The 22,434-nt window shown below is 41.0% G+C and overlaps 1 protein-coding gene across 1 annotated transcript in view; it reads right to left on the reverse strand.

The window, feature by feature from the left end:
* LOC145390163 (uncharacterized) overlaps nt 1-22,434 on the reverse strand; it is a 39,600-nt gene that overhangs the window by 15,571 nt on the left and 1,595 nt on the right. The window contains exons 2-3 of the mRNA XM_080265190.1: nt 21,687-21,754; nt 15,356-15,482 (exon numbers count right to left, since the gene is read on the reverse strand). Coding sequence (XP_080121316.1) covers nt 15,356-15,482; nt 21,687-21,754 — 195 coding nt within the window. The remainder of the gene's footprint in view (nt 1-15,355; nt 15,483-21,686; nt 21,755-22,434) is intronic.

Here is a 22,434-nt window from a genome sequence, read left to right on the forward strand (position 1 = left end):
TATTAACTAGAAGACTGTAACTGTCAGAGATAGTTACTGATCTCATGATGATGATAATATTAACTAGAAGACTGTAACTGTCAGAGATAGTTACTGATCTTATGATGATGATAATATTAACTAGAAGACTGTAACTGTCAGAGATAGTTACTGATCTCATGATGATGATAATATTAACTAGAAGACTGTAACTGTCAGAGATAGTTACTGATCTCATGATGATGATAATATTAACTAGAAGACTGTAACTGTCAGAGATAGTTACTGATCTCATGATGATGATAATATTAACTAGAAGACTGTAACTGTCAGAGATAGTTACTGATCTCATGATGATGATAATATTAACTAGAGGACTGTAACTGTCAGAGATAGTTACTGATCTCATGATGATGATAATATTAACTAGAAGACTGTAACTGTCAGAGATAGTTACTGATCTCATGATGATAATAATATTAACTAGAAGACTGTAACTGTCAGAGATAGTTACTGATCTCATGATGATGATAATATTAACTAGAAGACTGTAACTGTCAGAGATAGTTACTGATCTCATGATGATGATAATATTAACTAGAAGACTGTAACTGTCAGAGATAGTTACTGATCTCATGATGATGATAATATTAACTAGAAGACTGTAACTGTCAGAGATAGTTACTGATCTCATGATGATGATAATATTAACTAGAAGACTGTAACTGTCAGAGATAGTTACTGATCTCATGATGATAATAATATTAACTAGAAGACTGTAACTGTCAGAGATAGTTACTGATCTCATGATGATAATAATATTAACTAGAAGACTGTAACTGTCAGAGATAGTTACTGATCTCATGATGATGATAATATTAACTAGAAGACTGTAACTGTCAGAGATAGTTACTGATCTCATGATGATGATAATATTAACTAGAAGACTGTAACTGTCAGAGATAGTTACTGATCTCATGATGATGATAATATTAACTAGAGGACTGTAACTGTCAGAGATAGTTACTGATCTCCACCCGTGAGAATGTTGCTGTACTTTTTTTTTTGTACTGACTCAAAAACCGTTGGCGAAGCTTCCACCAAAAATATAAAAACCTGTTCCAGCAGCAGACAAAACTTGTAGGGCCAAGAAGTGCCGCATGTATAGTTTTTTTTTTCCCCTCTCTATGGAAGATCAATTTAATGGTGTTGAAAGTGGGGCGTCCGAAATGTCATGCATGAATGACTCAGATCTTTTCCATGCAAATGTTTAGAAAATAATTATATCCAGGGATTTCTTTCCATATTCCTGTAACTATGGAAGTGTCGGAGTAAGTTGAGGCTGAACTTTATGATTTTAGGACATTCTTGGAAGTGTTACCTAGTAAAGTAGATCAAGGTCAATGAAACTGGGTCATTGTAATAGGATGATGGTGCTGTGCATCCTTAAGACGTACGATGAAAATCGCAGAAGAAACGTAACGGAATAATAATAATCTATCTATCTATATATTGCCAGACGACTCAATCCCGTTTGGGGTGGCCACAAACAAATCGCCTCCAAGTCGCCCCGTCCCCCACCATTTCACTGCCATGCTCCCAACTCACACCCCCCTCTCTCATATACCTCTCCACCCCATCCCTCCATCTCATCCTCGGCCTCCCCCTCCCTCTTCCCCCCTCCACCTCACTCACATACACTCTCTTCGTCAGTCTTTCACCCTCCATCCTCTCCACATGGCCAAACCACCTCAGTGTGTTCCTCATAACGCTTCCTATCACATCCACATCAACACCACAACGCTCCTTTATATCCTCATTCATCAGCCTGTCTCTCCACGTGACTCCACAGGCTCCTCTTAAATAACTCATTTCCACTGCTCTCACTCTTGACTTGTGTCCTTCCAATAATGTCCAAGCTTCACTTCCGTACGTTTGAGTTGGTGTCACAATACTGTCATGTAGTAACTTTTTCACTTCCATGCTCACTTCCCTGTTTCTTATCACTGCTTTCAAAGAACCAGCAACCTTTCTTCCCTGCTGTACCCTTTCAAGCACTTCACCCTCCAAACCTCCATCCTTACTCAGCACACTACCCAAGTACTTAAACGTACTCACATTTTCCAATTCCTCACCATCCAACCTCGCTGTACATTCACTAACTTCACCTCTCTTGAAGACCATCACTTTACTCTTCACTACATTCACCTTTAGATTCCGTTTCTTACACACTCTCTTAAACTCATCCACCAAGCCTTGCAGCTCCCCTTCGTCTTCACTCAACAACACAGTATCATCTGCAAACAACAGTACAGGGAGTTTCCAAACACTATCCTCTCTCACCAGGGCCACTCCAACATCCACTACCCTGCCTTGTACCTCTTTTATTACCCCATCCATGTACAGATTGATAATAATAATAATAATAATAGTAGTAATAATAATAATAATAATAATAATAATAATAATAACCATCATCATCATCCGATCTTTTTTCCCACCCTAGGGTAGGGTGAGCAACGTCCAGACAGCCCAAACTTGCCCAATCCAATGGGCCACGCTTCCATTCACTCACCATTCCAGCCCGGAGAATCCTGCCTCTGTCTGATACGCCAAAAACATTCACCATGTTCTGTAGCTTCGCAGAAACGTATCCGATATAATCAATCCGGACGCTGTCATGATCAAATCCTTGATCATGCGCTTCTCCTCACAATATTCATCCAGCCAGCTCGATCTCTTGTCAGTTTCCTAGCCTCACCGACTTCCAAACCTCTCCTCCTCACACATCCACCATATCCCTCCACCTTCTCCTTGGCCTACCTCGCCTCCTCCCGCCTTCAAATTCGCTCAGATATTCCTTTTTCACCACTCTATTGTAATCCATTCTCTCCACATGACCATACCATCTCAGAACACTCTCTTCGATTCTGGTGTCCACAGACTTCCTCACTCCACATCTCTCAGGAACCACATTATTTCGTATCCTGTCCACTCTCTGTGCTCCACATACATTCCTCAGTGGTCCCAACTCCAATGTCTCACTTCTGACTTTTCATTTTCATCCCACACCATAGTCTCACATCCATATGTTAAAGTTGGCACTAACACTCCATCATGTAAGCCTCGTGCAGCTGCAACACTCAAGCCTCTGTTTCTTATCAAGACATTCATTGCGCCAGCTACTTCCCACTTCTTTTGCACATTTTTCCTCTTCTTTTCTATCACTGTCCCCAGGTATTTGAACCTCTCACCAATTCCAGTCTCTCTCCATTCACTGTAACATCACACTGGGATTCTCCTTCTCTCTCAGTAACCTTCACTTTCATCATTTGCACACTTATTGTCGAGACACGACTCTCGCAGATATCAGCAAAACTCTGCACTAGCCTACCAAGTTCTTGTCCGGTACTTGCAAGCAGTACTGCATCATCAGCATACAACAAATTTGAGATATTCCATCCATTACCATTCATCACCAACGCCATCCCTTTCTCTTGAATACTCGTGTTTTTTTCTTCTCTCATCACCCCATTAATATATATACTGAACAACCATGGGAACATCACACTACCTTGTCGTATACCCACACCAATCGTGCACCATTCACTTAGATGCCCATTTACCCTTACATATGTTTCACTGCCGTTATAAAAACTCTTGACAGCACCCAGCAGCTTACCATCTACACTGAACATGTGCAGAACCTTCCACAATCCTTGTCTGTTTATTTTGTCCTATGCTTTTTCCAGATCCATGAATGCCATAAACGCCTTAGTTCCTTCCCACAAGCCTTCTCAACTATCTGTCTTACCCCAAATATTTGATCTACACATCCTCTACCACTCCTAAAGCCACCCTGTTTATCACTCACTAGGACATCTGAGACTTCTCTTACTTTATAATAATTCTTCCACATACCTTCCCTACCACACGCAATAAACTTATGCCACGAAATTCTTGCACTTACTTTGCTCACCTTTATTTTTGTACAGGGGTACAATCACAGCCTTTTCCCACTCTGCTGGCAGTTTCACTCATCCATGCCTTTTCACATATCTCCAACAAGCACTTCATTCCGCTCTCTTCACTAGCCTTAATCATCTCTGGATGCACCTCATGAACCCCTGCTGCTTTCTCATTTTTCATTCACTTAACAGTGTTCTTCAAGCGTGCGAGTGTCACGTTTCCTGGCACTGCATTCCATCTCTGCCCACCCCCAAAATCAATCATGTTTACAGCCGCTCTGCTCTTATCATTCCAATTCATAAGACTTTTATAATATTCTTTCCATGTGGTCCTCACTACATCCCCATGGGATAAAAATCTACCACTTACATCCTTGACGCTCACATTTCTTTCTGCTGTCACTTCCACATTTCCGCACCTCTTTCCAGAATAACTTCCAATTTTCAGAATAATTTGCATTCATTTGGTTTCCTAGATCATCATTTACCTCCTCCTTCCTCTTCACTAGCCTCATTGCGTGCTTCTTGCTCTCAGTATATTCAGTTCTCATTTCAACTGAACCCCTGTCCTGTAACGAATCTAGCCACTTCATCTTCTTTTTCTCCACTGCTCTCTTAATCTCTTCATCCCACCAAGTCGTACCTATCTTCATTGTTGTTACTCTTGCCACACCACATGCTGCTTTAGCATTCCTAACTAAACAATCGCTATATGCATTACATAGGCTGTCCAGATCCATTTAATTCCAGTTCACTTACTCTAACTCTTCCCCTACTTAGACCCTGTATTCATCTGCCATTTCTTTGATCCCCAGCTTCTCAACTTTCAGTCTTTCTCCCTGATAGCTCCTCTCTCTCCTGGTCCATCTCACTCCTCTCGGCTTGATCTTTCATTCAACAATCATATGATCTGACAGACCTCCACATCGTCCTCTCATGGCTCTCGTATCAGCAACCATTCCCAGCATCGACCTCCCTACGAGCACATAATCAGTCAGGCTTCTTGCTGCATGATCCCAGTTCCCTCCATACCATGTATATATATGTGCATCTTTGTTTTTAAATTGAGTTACAAATGCACAACCTCCTTTCCTGACACATCCTTCAGTTGCTTTGCATTATCATTTTCTTCTGGGACTCCATTACAACCAATTATGTCATCCTCAGGACCAGTGTTGACGCTTCCATTCATATTGCCCATTACGATCACTAAATAGCTCTTGGGCATTTCTCCCACTGCTTCATCCAGCCCATTCCGAAATCTGTCTTTCACTCCTGTCATTACACGACGTATACGTTACAATCACAGCCAAATTCACCTTCTCAAACTTGAACTTCACATACATACATCTCGCTGCTGACACATTTGTAATCTCTCATTCCAGTCTGCCACACCTCATTCTTCAACAAAGCAACTTCTTCCTTGCATCTTCCTCGCACATTCATGCCAGATCTTACACATTTCACACCCTCCCACTCCTCCATTTCACACCCTTTTCTTTTTTTGTTTCACACAGTGCCATCACGGTATATCTTGCCCATTTGAACACATTCACCCCTTTCACTCTCTTGCTGTCCTCATTCATACTTCTCACGTTCCACATGGCCATACGAATCTGCCTGCCCATTTGATTGGGACCCTGAGCAGGTATTGGGCTCTCCTAGGCTCTCTAAAACATTTGCCATGATTAAGTGATTTTAGATAGGCGAATCGGGGGAACACTCAACCCAGCCAAGAGGGGATTTAATCCCCAAGCTAAACCTCATCAGATCATATAGCCCGGCTAGGATTACAGAAGACTGCAACCCCTTCCAGCACAGCAGTCACCGGGCAGGGCGCGAACTCACAACCTCACGATTACTAGCCCGACACCCTACCACTGAGCTACTGTGCTCCCCTCAACCCGGCCAAGAACCCCAGTTATATGGATACCACCATCGTTGTAAATGGTTTCTTGGGTACTGGAAACCATTTGGCTTGCCACTCATTGTAGAGACCATATGACATCCCTACTTCAAGTGAGTGGGTGATGGGCACCCCATCATTTTTTTTTAAGCTAGGCAGAAGGAACCAAAGGCAACGAGCCCGCAATAACTGTTCCGTCCAAGAAAAAAACAAAACACAAGAAAGAGCCAAATTCAAGATCCGATCATTTCGAGATGCCTGGACACTGTGTTTGAAAGACTGGAGATCATTGAAGGCAGGAAATACAGACAGAGGGAGACAGTTCCGGAGTTGACCTGTTGCATAAATGAAGGACTGGGAGTAACAGTTAACTCTTCCATTAGAGAGTTAGACAGAAAAGGGATAAGAGTTTGCTGCTAGGCGGGTGCTACGTAGAGCTGGAGGAATGCAAGCAGACGGTTCAGAGGAGTAGTGACCATTAAAGCAGCGATAGAAAAGAGATAAAGATGCAACAGTGTGGCGAAGAGACAGAGGTTGAAGGGAGCCAGTAAGAGGAGCAAAGTTAATGAGACAAAATGCCTTTGACTCCACCCTATTGAAAAGAGCTGTATGTGGGGAGCCTCCCCACACATGCGAGTTGTACTCCATACAGGGGCGGATAAGACCCGTGTATAGAGTCAACAATTGTACAGGGGTAAAGAAGGAACGGAGTCAGCTTAGCACACCTCTTAGAAGCAGATTTTACAAGAGATGTAATATGATCTTTCCAAGATAAGTCCCGAGCGAATGAAACCCTAAGCATGTTCAAGGATGATGCAGGATTAAGCTGAATATTATTAAATATTAGTGGGCACACCTGTGGAAGATTCTGTAGGGTTGATAGGTGTAAGAACAGAGGCTTTGATGCATTAAAAACAACCAGATTATTTTTTACCCGTCAGAGATACGAGCCAAGTCAGACATTAGGTGTGCCATAGCCTCATCCCTTGTTTGCTGAAGTAACTGCTGAGATGGACGTTGGGGGAACCGAATGGAAAGGTGAAGGGTGGAATCATCTGCTTACGAGTGAATAGGGTTAGATATACAGCTTAGAAGGTCATTGATGAATAAAAGGAAGAGAGTTGGTGATAGGACAGAGCCCTGAGGAACACCACTGTTGATAGATCTAGGAGAAGAACGATGGCCGTCTACAACAGCGGCCATAGAACGATCAGAAAAGAAGCTATAGATGAAGGCACAGATAGAAGGAACGAAACCGTAAGAGGGCAGTCTGGAAATTAAAGATTTATGCCAGACTCGATCGAAAGCCTTTGAGATGTCAAGAGCAATGGCAAAGCTTTCGCCAAAGTCCCGAAAGGAAGATGACCAGGAGTCTGAAAGGTAAGTGAGGAGATCGCCAGTGGAGCGTCCCTGACGGATCCCATACTGACGATCAGAAAGAAGGTTGTGGTAGGAAAGATGCTTTAAAAATTTTTATTAAAAACTGACTCGAAAACTTTTGAGACACAGGATGTTAAAGCAATTGGACGATAGTTAGAGGGGTTGGGAATGGTCGCCCTTCTTTGGGACCGGCTGAATGAGAGCAAACTTCCAGCAAGAAGGAAAGGTACAAGTTGACAGACAAAGGCGAAAGAGTTTACCTAGGCAAGATGTAAGCACAGAAGCACAGTTCTTGAGAACAACAGGAGGGACTCTATCAGGCCCATATGCCTTGTTAGTATTGAGGACTGTGATGGCAGAAAATACATCAGCTGAAGAAATTTTAATGTCAGCCATGAGGAAGTCAGAGGGGGGAAGTGATGGAGGAACACACTGGAATCGTCTAAGGTGGAATTGGAGGAGAAAGGCTGAGTGAAGAAATCTACTTTATCAGTAGAAGAAATAGCTACAGAACCATCAGAGTAGAAAAGAGGAGGGAAGCATGATGAGGTAATAATAATAATAATGATGATAATAATAATAATAATAATAATAATAATAATAATAGTAGTAGTAGTAGTAGTAGTAGTAGTAATAGCAGTAGTAGCAGTAGTAGTAGTAGTAGTAGTAGTAGTAGTAGTAGTAGTAGTAGTTGTAGTTCTAGTAGAAATAGTGGTAGTACAGCAGTAGTAGTTGAAGTAGCAGTATTAGTTGTAGCAGTAATAGTATTTTTCCAATTGTACTACTACTACTACTACTGCTACGTCAGTTGTTGTTGCTGCTAATGGTACTACTACTACTATTGCTGCTGCTGCTTCTAATATTGATTTCCACCCATTAACATCGATGGAGATCTTTGCTTCCATCAGTATTTATTATTATTATTATTATTATGTGTAGATTATTATGTGTAGATTGGCTTGGGAAGAGGGAAGGGTTCCAGAGGACTGGAAATCAGGTATAATTGTTCCTCTGTACAAAGGAAAAGGGGAGAGAGAAGTATGTGGTAACCATAGGGGTATTTGCCTTCTTAGTGTGACTGGTAAAATATATGGTAGAATACTCATTGATAGGGTTAGGCATATGACAGAGGAGCTAGTTGGAGAAGAACAAGGGGGATTTAGGAAGGGAAAAGGGTGTGTAGATCAGATATTTGTTCTAAGATGTTTAGTGGAGAAGTATCTAGAGAAGGGAAGGAAAGTGTACGCTGCCTTCATGGACTTGGAGAAAGCTTATGACAGAATAGATAGGAAAGGTATGTGGAAGGTATTAAGAATATATGGAGTGGAGGGGAAATTGTTGAGTGCTGTGAAGAGTATGTACGAGGGAGCTAGGGCTACGGTGCGAGTGGATGGTGAGCTGAGTGAGTTCTTTGATCTCAATGTGGGACTGAAACAGGGGTGTGTAATGTCTCCTTGGCTGTTTAATATATATATGGATGGGGTCGTAAAGGAGGTACAAGGTAGGGCAGTGGATGTGGGGGTGGCCTTAATGATTGAGGGGGTGTTGCTGTTTGCTGATGATACAGTATTGTTGAGTGAAGATGAATGGGAGTTGCAAGGTTTGGTGAATGAATTTGGGACAGTGTGTAGGAGGAGGAAGCTGAAAGTTAATGTAAACAAAAGTAAAGTTATGGTGTTTGAGAGGAATGAAGTCACAGAGTGTGCAGTGAGGTTGGATGGTGAGGATATGGAGAATGTGAGTGCATTCAAGTACTTGGGTAGTGTGATGAGTAAGGATGGAACTTTGGGGGATGAAGTACGTGAAAGGGTACAGCAGGGAAGGAAGGTTGTTGGCACACTGAAAGCAGTGATGAGAAATAGGGAGGTGAGTATGGAAGTTAAGAAGTCACTGCATGATGGTATTGTGATCCCTACCCTGACGTATGGAAGCGAGGCGTGGACCTTGCAAGAGGGGAACAAGTCAAGAGTGAGAGCAGTGGAAATGAGTTACTTGAGAGGAGCATGTGGAGTGACATGGAGGGACAGGTTGACGAATGAAGAAGTGAAGGAACGTTGTGGGGTAGATGTGGATGTGGTTGAAAAGATTAGGAGAAATACACTGAGGTGGTTTGGACATGTGGAGAGGATGGAGAATGAAAGACTGACTAAGAGGGTGTATGTAGGTGAGGTGGAGGGAGGGAGAGGGAGGGGTAGACCGAGGATGAGGTGGAGGGATGGAGTTGAGAGGTATATGAGGGAGGGGGGGGTGAGTTGGGGGGAGGGGAGTCAAATGGTGGGTGACAGAGTGACTTGGAGGCGTTTTGTCTGCGGCCACCCTTTGCGGGATTAGGGCGTCGGGCTATAGATAGATAGATAGATAGATTATTATTGTTATTATTATTGTTATTATTATTATTATTATTATTATTATTATTTATTATTAGTATTATTATTATCATTATTATTATTATTATTATTATTATTATTATTACACTAAATAGTAAAGAGACTACTGAAGAAAAAAAAGGAGGTAAATGATGATCCAGGAAGAAAAATTAATGCAAACTACTTTGAAAATACTGTAGGAAGTTATTCTGGAAAGAGGTGCCGCAATGTTAGAAGTGACAGTGGAAAGAAATGTGAAGGTGTGATGGATGTAGGTGGTAGAATTATTAATCCATAGGGATGAAGTAAGGACCAGATTGAAACAGGAGCGTCATTTCAATTTTCCTGGAGGGGGGGGGGGGACATAGGCTATTTAGGAGGCGCCCATACTCCCACCTCTCCAAACGGGTGGGGTGGCAAGCAAACATTTTGAAGCCACATGCAAAGCTGTATTTAGAGAATTAAAGCAGTAAACAAATATATACACTGTATATAATTATTTGCTAAACCAATTACTTCCTCAAAGACACACTAATGGATATTCTAGCATTGGCAGTATTTCTGTGTGAAGTTGAATATGTAATTTAAAGTGCATGGTAAAGTATATATCATTGCATTATATGCTAATGACCTTGGATAATAGACCAAACTGGAATTAAAATATTTGTATTGGTGAAAGCTTAAACTGACTTCATTCTTACAGCCTGATGAAAAGATAATTATTATAAAATTGAGAACGAAAAGATGTAATCTTGTAACTGAATTAAAAATGGAAAGCTTTTAGCTTACTAGCCTCCAAAATCCCATGAACCATATAAAGTAATGTGAAAAAGTAAGCTGTACACTAAGAGCTAGCAGAAATAAAATGATGGTTTTAAATTTGGAAGAGGCTTACGTAAGAAGAGTACATTAATATAAGATTTCATTAGAAGAAATTGAAAATTAAACTACATATGATGAACAAACTACTGCAACAGTGGATATCTCCGTGATCTCGGCTTTGCAAAGTTATCAACCAGGATGTTAAAGCAAAGATTTTTAATAAGTTCCTTTCCTGAGGCCATAAGTACCAAGTAACTTAAGCGATCATTTCTCATTGAAGTTCTTAGATATGTCATGACTAAGCGAAGTATTGATAAAAGTCATTCATTGCCTGCAGTAGTTACTGGAAGGATGAGAAGAATTTTGATAATCTTCATTATTTCTGAATACTGTATGCACAATCTAATGGTCTGAGTTCATATAATTAAAACAGATTCTTTGGCTTGTCACTCTTACTTAGAAAATGTCTTTTTGCAATAGATATTTGGGAAACTAGAAGAATTTCACCTATGTCTATATCTTCCTAAGACTGTACTATAATAGAATGCTTCTCATATTATTCTAGAAGGTCTCTGGAACTGCATTCAAGTGCATTCTTTGCTTCTATTAGGGGCATGTTTTGTGTGAAGCGAATATCAAGCTCTGAGATAAATCTATCAAAATAGGTCCTTTTGATTTCAGTCTTTGTAGCAATACAAGTATTCACCTCATTTCTCCCTAGAGCTGAATCATTTAAGAAACTCTTTAGTCCTGATGATACCTCCTGAATTCTCTTAGGCTTAGGTCTGCTCAACTGATTTGAATTTTCCAAGTTGGTATCTGCCTCATATGTTGAAGCAAAATCTTTTGCTTTGTCAAAAATATCAGAGAAAGCCTCGTCCGTTCTCAAGACCTGCAATTCCATAATAGTTGACTGTATGAGAGAGCAAGCTTCAGATAGTAAGACTTCCTTTGCTTGAAGCTGATCTGACAAACTATTGGTAACTCTAAGGACTTGTTCATTAATAGGAAGATCCATTACGAACCTGATAGACTAATTTTTTGTACAGTCCATTTCTTCTGCCTCAGCTTTTAAATCAGAACCCTCTGAAACTGTATGAAACACTGATAGCAAACCTCCATAGAAAAGCTTAATCTTTGATATTGAACTATAATAGTAAGAGCATCTAGTTATAGTAGGTCTTTCTGGTGTCAAAACCTGAAGATCTTCTGCTTTCTGTGCCTCTGTGAAAAGTTGGTTCCCTGTGTTACTGCTTAATAAATGTGTAAAATGTGTTAATAATTGAAAAAAAAAATGAAGAGAGGCCACTGGTATTCTTCATGCAGACGCCCACTGCTAAATTCAGCCTGTGTGCATGGCAATGTATGTATACTGCTTGAGGAATTTTATCCCGTGGTCTTGCTTGAATCCCGCTAGAGCATCCACTCATTACACTAGCACCGTCATAACACTGAGCCACACACTTATACTAAATTAAACCAGATTGTTCTATCTCCTTACAAATAAAATCAGCTAAACATGCAGCATCAACCTTTTCCATGTGATAGGTTCCAATGACACGTTCCTTCACAATACCCTCACTAAAGTACCGCACAAGAATAGCCATCTGTTCCTTTTTTGACAGGTCTTTCCTTTCATTAGCCATAACTGAAAATTACTTGGCTTCTTGTGCTTCAGCATAAATTGTGTCCTTGATATGTCTTCCAACAACTGATGTCAACTCATTCTGGTCGATCTAACTTTTGTTTTAGAGAGGGATTTGATTAAGCAATTAGGTGAAGAATTTCTACAAAATTTCCTGAGTTTAATGTATCACCACCCTCATTACGTCCACGAAAAAACGGGCCTTGCCTTGCCAGTAATGCAGTGACTTTTAAAAGTAACTTTACATGATACATGTTGTCCTCAGTTTCTTGTAGCCTAGCTGAAGCTAGAGAAGATGCTACAGACTGAGTGGACCCTGACTGAATATCCTTGACATTAGACCAAGCGATCATACTATTAATGTGTCTTTCACTTGCCTGATGTTGTTTTTGAAGGGTACTGGTATCTTTCCGTTTCCTTGTTCCAACATCAATAAACTGTGGCCTACCTAATCCTTCCTCCTTATGAACAGATGCTCCAGCAAAATGCCTACATGGAGGGCAGTAACACGCATCTTGTGAGACTGAGTGTTCTAACCAAGAAAAGAAATCAAATTAGGGACTTCTCAGTTTCCTATTATTCTGGTTGCTTGAGTAGCTTGGCAATTTTGGTTGACTGGGTTTATCACAGGGGGACTTAGATATATCAGCTGCTTGAGTCGCTGGAGTTTTTGATGTGGATGGACTGTCTTTTGTACCTTTTTATCCTGGTTCAGTGCAACAGTATGTGCTAATGTGACTTCTGCTTCATCAACGGAAATAAAATCTGAGTCTTGACTAGGGGATGATGTAGTGGCTAAGTCAGTAATGTTGGTTGCTTTACTAGTTGAATATATATATATATATATATATATATATATATATATATATATATATATATATATATATATATATATATATATATATATATATATATATATATATATATATATATATATATATATATATTGTATATGTTTCCACAATATAGCATGATGATGCCTGTAGAGCTTCAAGTTCTTCAATCAGTAAAGCAACGCCCACTTTGGGAACCACTGCTCTACATGAACTCTTAAGACTCCTACCTACAGGTACGTACTTCCTAAAATAAATAAAAGCTATTAATGATAGCCAGAATACAATAGAAAAGGCAGCTCTATACTGAAGTTAACTGAACAGGTGGCTAGGAACATATTTATATTGACATCCTTTAATATGCCTAGTAAATAATTATGATTATTACACACACACACACACACACACACACACACACACACACACACACACACACACACACGATATATTTCACTCAAACCGTATTGAGGCTAAACACACACTATTTTTAATTTCACAGTGTTAACCTTATATATTTTTTTCATTAACTGTAGTTGATTTGGAGGTCCCCTTAGAAAGCTTGGGGGGGGCAGCGAGGGGCGCTGCCCCCCCCCAATGACGCCCCTGGATTGAAAGAATATTTTTAAAGCTTGATGAATGGGGATAGAGAGAGTAGAGCCAATGTAAGCATGTTTACAGGAATGTATGTGGAGTACAGAGAGTGGATAGGATATGAAATAATGTGATTCGTGAAAGATGTGGATTGAGAGAATCCGTGGACACCATTACGGAAGAGAGTGTACTGAGATGGTATGGTCATGTGGAGCGAATGGCTAACAGTAGTGGTGAAGAAAGGTACAGTATATCTGAGCGAATTTAAAGAAGGAAGGAGGCGAGGTAGGCCAAGGAGAAAGTGGAAGGATATTGTGGATGAGTGTGTGAGGAAGAGAGGTATGGATGTTGGTGAGGGTAAGGGACTGACAATAGATCGAGCTGGTTGGATGAATGTTGTGAAAAGAAGTGCATAATCAGGGATTTGGCACCCCTTTTTAACGTGATAGCGTCCGGATTAATTCTACCGGATACGTTATGAAGCTACAGAATGTGGTGAATGTTTTTGGCGTATCAGATAGAGTCAGGACTCCGGGGGCTTGAATGATGAGTGAATGGAAGCGTGGCCCATTGGACTGGGCAAACTTTGGCTATCTGGATGTGTCACTCCTCACCCTGCCCTAGGGTGGGAAACGAGGTACAGATGGTGATGATGATCATTAATATTATTATTACTGTAATAGCAAATATCAAAATTATATTATCTCTCTTGTCTTCAGGATATTCAAGGTGATCCACATATGTATCACATCTTCAAAAGTTGTGTGTTGTAAAGACGGCTCAGTCTTCTGAGGTGGGAAAAAGAGAGTTTGGTTTGTCTCTGAAATTAGTAAAAACGGTACAATTCATGAACGTAAAATAAAATGTACTATAAATCAGAAGAGGCGTAATGAGAAATAGAAAATGATTTTGGAGAAGCACTGCATGGTATCGCTGACAGAGTCGTCCCCGAAGCAGCTGAGAAATGGATGGGCAATATTTGGACAACCCTGCATGAGTTTTTTTTTTTTTTTCAATGCGAGAAAGGACCCAAAGGCTAGGAGCCCGCAAAAGAGCTCCTTCCAAGGAAAAAACAAAAACAAAATAGAGCCAAATTCAAGATCCGCTTATTTGGAGATGCCTGGACACACTGCGTTTGAAAGACTGGAGATTATAGGAAGAAGGAAATACAGACAAAGGGAGACAGTTCCAGAGTTGACCTGTTGCATAAATGAAGGACTGGGAGTAACGGTTGACTCTTGTATTAGAGTGTTGGACAGAAAAGGGATGAGAGTTTGCTGCTAAACGTGTGCTACGCACCCGTCGTTGAGGTGGAGGGACGCAAGCAGATAGTTCAGAGGAGCAGTGACCATGAAAGTAGCGATAGAAAAGAGATAAAGAGGCAACAGTGCGGTGAAGAGACAGAGGTTGAAGGGAGCTAGTAAGAGGAGGAGTGTTAATGAGACGAAAAGCTTTTCACTCCACCCTATTGAGAAGAGCTGCATGTGGGGAGCAGCCCCACACATGAGAATTGTACTCTACATAGGGGCGAATAAAACCCATGTATAAAGTCAACAACTGTGCAGGGGTAAAGAAGGCACGGAGTCGGCTCAGCACACCTAATCTCTCGGATTTGTGCAGAGGGTGGCAATTTCGGGTATTAATAAACCCTTTCTCCTCAGTGACAGATTTTGTTTTTATTCTTGTTTTGAGAGAGAGAGAGAGAGAGAGAGAGAGAGAGAGAGAGAGAAAGTAAAGTATGGTCATAAAATCTTCCTCTAACACTATAGTATTGGAGATAAGTTGAAAAAAAAAAGAGAAAACTTTATGTTAAGGTGGACGAACGAGAGAGAGAGAGAGAGAGAAACAGAAGACAACTAACTTACCAGCCAGGGTTGAAGGGATGTTTTCTACATTAATGTTGGCGCCCAAGAACTCAGAACATTCAGAAACATAACCAAGCACGTCTTTGTAGATCTGCTCGTTCACCTCACCGTGGAGTTTATGCAGAATCTGTGGAAGTAGTTATGAAGAACCTTAAGTATTTGATCACAGGGGTGCGTCCTGACTGCGAGCGGGCTGGCGAGGCGAATGAGAGCTGGAGCGTTTGAACGTCCGAACTAGAGGCGAGTAGGCTGGTGTTGCCATGGCAACGTCATCACGTAACCCTCGGGAACTGCAGGCAGCAAGATTGCTGGCGCTAAGGGGAAAAAAAAAAAAGTAGATGGTATTCTTAAGAAAGTCCTGCTGAAGTACAGTATGCTGGTGTACAAACTGCTTCCTGAAAGACACATCATACCCTAGACAGGGTTGAAACCTGCAAAAATGTGTTAATTACCACCTATGGATGTAGCCAGATGAATATGAGTTTGCTTTTGAAAATTACGACAAAAACTGAGAATAATGAACAGAACAAAGAAATTTTTCGATAAAGCTATATGGATCACTAAATGTTTATATGCATCCTTCAGTACAACATTATTACAGAAGAGGTAACGGGTGCAACAGCAAGATCCGTAGGTTATGTGAATGAAAATCCTGGTAATGTGTTCCACCACTCACACCCAATTAGGAGTGAGCCAAAAGTATTGATGCAGTTTTAATGGGTGCTAACAGGTCTAAACCGTTCTAAGCCAGCCCTTCAACTGCCAGCAGTGGTGCAGCAGTGGTGTGGGGAGTCGGCTACAGTTGTCATCACATCTTCAAAAGTTGCTGAGACTTGCACTAATGGTCACGTAGGCATGATACAGCTGCACACTACTAGATACATATACTGTTGTGCTTACACAGTATAGATACACATACTGTTATACTGACACCCTATTAAATACATATATTTTGTTTTTATCCCAATTTGCAAGTTTAAGAAATTATTCTAATATGATTACAGATGGTTAGAGTAAAAAAGTATGGTTAGAAATGTGTGGTTTTACATCTCAACAGGAAAAAGTTATACAAAAATGAAAAAACACATGTGAGAGACACTTGTAAAAATAACAAAAATACTTCTTTTCAGATGTAGGCTCAGTATCTTGGCAAACGCACTTAATTTTTGATTTACTGCCCATGAGCAGAGCTTTGCGGTAGTCCAATTATTTTATTGGTGCAATTTTCAGCCTAATTATCTTCATTATCTCCCACAGTAACTATAGTGTAAATTTTCATTTGCTTTGTAATGGGAATTCATGGACAAAAAGTCTGTCACCAGATGAGTATGTTTATGTATATAAAAATAAACTGACTAGATACACTTTTTTTTTCCCCACCAGTCCTTTTCTGCTGCTGTGCAATACAAGCAAATGCTCTGTCACTGTACATCATATGGCATGTCTCCCATATAGATGATGTTAGTGAAACCTCAATTTTAAACTGCTCCTTATCCATCCCGTATGCGTGGGTTCAAGTTAACTGTCAACTACAGTGTGAACCCGCGCGGGCTCACGCTAATACCTGCTTGCAGCCACTGGCAGTATGGCCAGGTGTTTTTGTTCTAGTACACTTAGTCATCCAATCATATTGGTAACATCTGAGAGAGTTCAGCGCTAAATAATTCGGCACCATCGCATCCTCACTTGGGAGTAGATGAAAGAATTCGCGTAATCAAACCACAAAAATATTCAGGAAAAACGTGTTTTGACATTAAATCAACCTACAGTATACCCAACCAACGTTGGTCTAACCTAATATTAACATGCCATAATACCTGATTTTGTTTGGGAGGATGTTAAATGTGTGATGTTGCCACTTTTCTCTAAGGACTCAATCGGACAGTGCCAATATGACTGAATGACTTAGTCTACCCGAAGAAAAAGAGTTGCATATGGCCAACTGTATGAGCTACTGTGATTTAAAACCTCCCGCCTCAACCTTCCCTGGCTCGCAACTGCATGCCCACTCTCAGTCCGGATGCACCCTAACACAGCCACCTCCACGTAAACCAAAATGGCAGTATTGTATGGAAGGAAAGAAAGAGGTGTTAGTAACCTTCCCAGCTGCACGAGATTACCGCCCATAGAACTAAGCTGATTATATTTTCTTTCCCATCTGCCATTCATAATCAGATTGGGTACCCTTAACTCATTACGATACTAGAAGCCACATAGTAAGAAAAAAATAATTAAGACCCGTTAGTTTACAGTTACAATAGGTCTTGCAAGGTGGGTCTGGGTAGAATATCTCGTTTTGTACATTAGATCATAAGAAGAGAAGATAACTGCAGAAGGCCATGCTAGGCAGTTCCTAAAAGAGTGTGACTAAACTACAAGAATAAAACACGGATAGCATTAAAGAAAGCTCTCCCCTGCCCACTAAACCCTCCAGTAAACACTGACAAGAAATGGTGAGAAAGAACACCACGCAGTATAGAAAAACTGACTTGGAATAGGAAATTATATTGTCAAGTGCAAAAGGAGGTTCATGAAGGTAGAATAAATCAGCTAATCACCAAAATATAAAGATTTAACCCACTCAGATTCTACCTAACGAGTCTGGCCTCACTGTGAAGCAAGGACAATTTAATCCGACATAACAGAGACCGATATTTTCAATGATGCTATTTTTTTGTTTTCAGTTTACGGTATGTCCCGTGCTGGAGAGGGACCCCTTCACGTGATGACACCGATATGAACAGGTGGACCCACTGCCTGGTAATAAAAATGTCCTGTAAGTCACACCCTATCCCTCAAAAGGAGGATGGTCATCCACAGGAGAAGGGTAACTTCAGCCTGCAGTCACTCGGCTCACATTCAGATAAATCTGGGGTTGCAGTTACTACTACTACTACTACTACCACTACTATTACTTCTACTACAACTACCGCTACTACTGCTGTATGTCCGCTGAGAGGGTTCGTAGATATTCATCCATACTTAATTATATTTAACGAGAACTCAGTCACAGTATTAATATCATGGCTTTAATTTTTTTTTTCCTATGATTCACTCGAGTTTCATTGTGCAACATCTTATAAATGTAGTGAAGATATATATATATATATATATATATATATATATATATATATATATATATATATATATATATATATATATATTTGTGGCTTCACGGCCATCGCCTTCTGTGTGGGCCATTAGTCCTACACGCCGGCTGACTTGACAACCGTCATGATTCAGGGCGCTGAGCACCACCGGCTGATGGGATATGCCACAGGCACCTTCCCGCCACCCTCTGAACTCGTGCCCATTTTCTGTGACAATATACGTATGTGAATTGTAAGATATTATAAGTTATATCTTGCAAGCGTTATGAAATAAGTGTTTCATAGTAAGTTTTACAAGTGCATTACAATCAGTGTTACTTTTATGGGTATTTGTGAAACAATGATTGGAAATTCCTTGAATAACCCTATCTAATACATTGAGAGAAAACCAAAAGTGCATAGGAGAGAAAGAAAATGAGCTGGGTGGCTGTAACTAACTTGTTTCCTCGTTACTCAGATTATAATGGTGAATATGTGAGCATTAGCGTATTTGTGAAGTACAAAAATGTAAGTTGTGTATAACATTAGTAATATTTTTATGATGCCCGTGATTAGTACAAATTAGTCACAATTTTAGTACAAGTAGTTACCTCATACTCAACCATATTTCGTGAAACAGCCAGAACATTTGCCTCTCGAAGTGCAGTTACCTGTAATCATGATGTCTAGTGCAAGCATAAGTGTTGTAGTAGTGGGAAATTATTAAAATTATCGGAAGACGCGAGTACAGAAAATAGCTATTCTTTCCCCTTACATCTATGGGGCATGGTTGTGCTATGAAACGGGCAGAGAACTCTATGGGGAGCCACATGGAGGGGGTAATGACTCTTCCTTATGATGGTAAGGAAAAGTAAAAAAAAAAAAAAAAAGATTGGAAATTTCCGAGAGTCTGGTCAGTGTTACAATCACCACTCCGGTCAGTATTGCCAAGCTAGCCAGCAAGTTCAGCCGTGGTGGCCAACCAGATTAGCCCGCCAAAAAACAGAAAACCAGTCATCTATCCTTACTCATCGACTGGACCACCTGGAGACCTCTGGATACTTTAATTTGAAAGAGGAAGAGTTATTGAGTCTTATGTATACTTAATATTTTCTCTAACTATAAGAGTTTGGCAGTTATTAGGGTTTGAAATAAGGGTATTTTTCCCAAAATCTCGCAAATTACTTGTAAGGAGTGGGCGATGGTGCAGAACCCCCGGCAGATAAGAGTTAGGCCAAATTAGATGGTGGAGGAAATCAAATTGTCATCATTGCACCAGCGCTGCATATAAAGGCCATTCTAAGGGGCCAGACGTGGAGGTAACATACGATAAAAGGCTCAAAGGTCAGCTAGATGCACATCCTTCCCCCTGACAAAAAACACTGATCAGATCACCTCACTCTGGCTGGCAGCCTAGAGCAGGTCGTATAGGTTGGAGTCTATCGTGGCTCCAAGCTGGTAGACTGGGTGTGGGCACTAGGGTCAGGAAGCGGCGGTAAGAAGATGTGTCTAGCCGATCCTTGTGGTCCATGATGGGAGGGCAGGACAAATTGCCCTCCACTGCAGGAGGAGGGGAGGACTCATTGACCTCCTCCTAGGCCAAGGAGCTGGTCAGCGCAACCTTGGCCATGAAGGCGGTGTCAGAAGAGTCCTGCCCCTCCTCAGTGTTTCATGGCAGATGGTGAACTTATGCCATGGTCTGTGCCGTGTTCATTTCCAAAGCCGCGTCAGAGATCAGAGTCACATTCTTCCTATTGAGTGGGGACTCCAGCTGAAGCCTCTTCAGTGGTGTTGTGCAGGGGGTGGTAGGCTGCAGGAGCCAGGCCCGACATCTCCCTCGGTGAGGAGCAGAATATATGTCGTGGGCAAAGCACCCTGGGATAATAAGGAGAGGCGGCCAGTTCTCCTCAACCATTTTGGGGAGGAGAACACGCAAACCCCCTTATTACCACCACAGAAAGCCTTCGCAATCACAATGCACATTTCAGCAATAGTGTTTATCTCCCAAGAACTTGTAGGATCCCTGGCCTGGCGTCCCTGGGCCGTGAGTCGTCGCTGTGCATCAGCAGAACCCTGCACGGCCACACCTCCCGGCCCAGTAACATCCCATGCCTCAGGACCCTTAGGAGTTCCGAAGAGATAAAACGGGGGCATCTCTCTATCTGCAAGGGAGCGTTGGGTTTGCCATGGGTTTGATTTAATGATGGTCTGGCAGTGCACAAAAAGATCAACGCCAGTATGCTGGCACTTGATAAATCTGTACCCCGTCCTAACGTTAAACCAAACCACAGTCCCTTTGATTTTCTGGGCCGCTGGAGACTTTGGTTTGTTAAATGCCCCCCTCAACGGGTCGCAGGCAATAGCAGATGCATCGTCCATGGGTGTCGGTCTTGCTCTCCCTCAGAACTCTACAAAATATATATATATATATATATATATATATATATATATATATATATATATAAAATCAGCCTTTTTATACAACTGGGGGGGGGGCAGGGTGGCTCAATGGCAGAGCATTTGACTCGGGACCTTCAGACCGTGAGTTCAAGCCACGACCGGTAGCTGCGGTAGCTGCCATGTCGGGAGGGGTAGTGCTCTCCTGTCGTTTAGGAGGATTATATGATCTAATAAAGTCTAGATCGGGAGAACATTTCCCTTTCCTTTTACATACAACTGAAGCCCTTTAATAAAAATCGCAAGTAAAACATCCCTGACTGAATCCATACCTATTGTCAGAGAAAGGTTTACGAATGGACAGATGCTTCAGAGTCATAGTTAAGACAGAGTCAAAGACATTTGAAATACAAGCGATGAGACCGTTTTGGTGAAAACAACAGGTTTGATTGATGGATGGATGGAAGAAATTTTCCTGGCTGTGCAACAGGTACGGCAACAGATACAGTTAAAGGCCGACCAAAAAGAAACAAGAAATAGACACAAAGATACAGTTAAAGTAAAAACTAGAAAGCAATCAAGTCATTATACATTAAAAAAAAAAAAAAAAAAAAGCAGCGCAAAAAAACATTAAACACAGGGCAGCGGTTGATGTTTTTAGAGACAGACTGAAAAAGAGTAAACTTCGAGAGAGAGAGAGAGAGAGAGAGAGAGAGAGAGAGAGAGAGAGAGAGAGAGAGAGAGAGAGAGAGAGAGAATGTGTGTTGTTGCCAAACGTTTAACAGATGGAATAATTAAGGTAAAGCCAAAAAATTTATAAAATTAACACTTGTGAAATGTGTTACCTGGACGCAGTTGTCCAGCTGAGACTGGCAAAACTCCATCGTCCTTGGTTTACTGCACTGAGTTAGCGCTGGGGAAAGGAAGGAAGTTATTGTGAGATTCTGACACATGAATGAAGTGATGTGGCGGCAAATATTGCTGCACGCCGGCATGACCGTCTCTCTCTCTCTCTCTCTCTCTCTGAGAATCTTTAGGTTATATATATGAAATGAAGCTTTGGGTTATATATATATATATATATATATATATATATATATATATATACCGGTAGCCTATACAATCATAACATTCGCGATACATCAATACATTATACACACTTGTCTCACTCCATTGTTCATATTTAAGCACTCTCTTAGAAATCCACGCCACATTACCATCATTAAAATATTACAATGTTCAGCAGTTCTCTGTCCACACCATACATCCGCAAAGCGTTCCATAATCCTTCCTATTCACCTTGTCATACACTTATTCCAGATCCATGAATGCCCAAAATACCTTACCTACCATCACACTTGCATTCTCCCTTTTCTCACAGTAAATATTAGATACACACATCCCCCACCAAACTTGAACCTGTATTAACCTCGGTCAAGATTGCTCTCCAGCATCTTTTCCTTACCAGTTAGTTTTGCAAACAGCTCATTAATAATCACTTGTTTGTTAATTTTGCCTTCCATGTTGGTGTTTAAAAGATAAGTGCAACATAAAAGGCAGCAGTAAGGTAGTGTATGGATATAAATCTCAAGG

Source organism: Coenobita brevimanus, unplaced genomic scaffold, assembly GCF_032717465.1.
Source record: "Coenobita brevimanus isolate Jiangsu-jjx unplaced genomic scaffold, ASM3271746v2 jjx.HiC_scaffold_3093, whole genome shotgun sequence".
Lineage (NCBI taxonomy): Eukaryota > Metazoa > Arthropoda > Malacostraca > Decapoda > Coenobitidae > Coenobita > Coenobita brevimanus.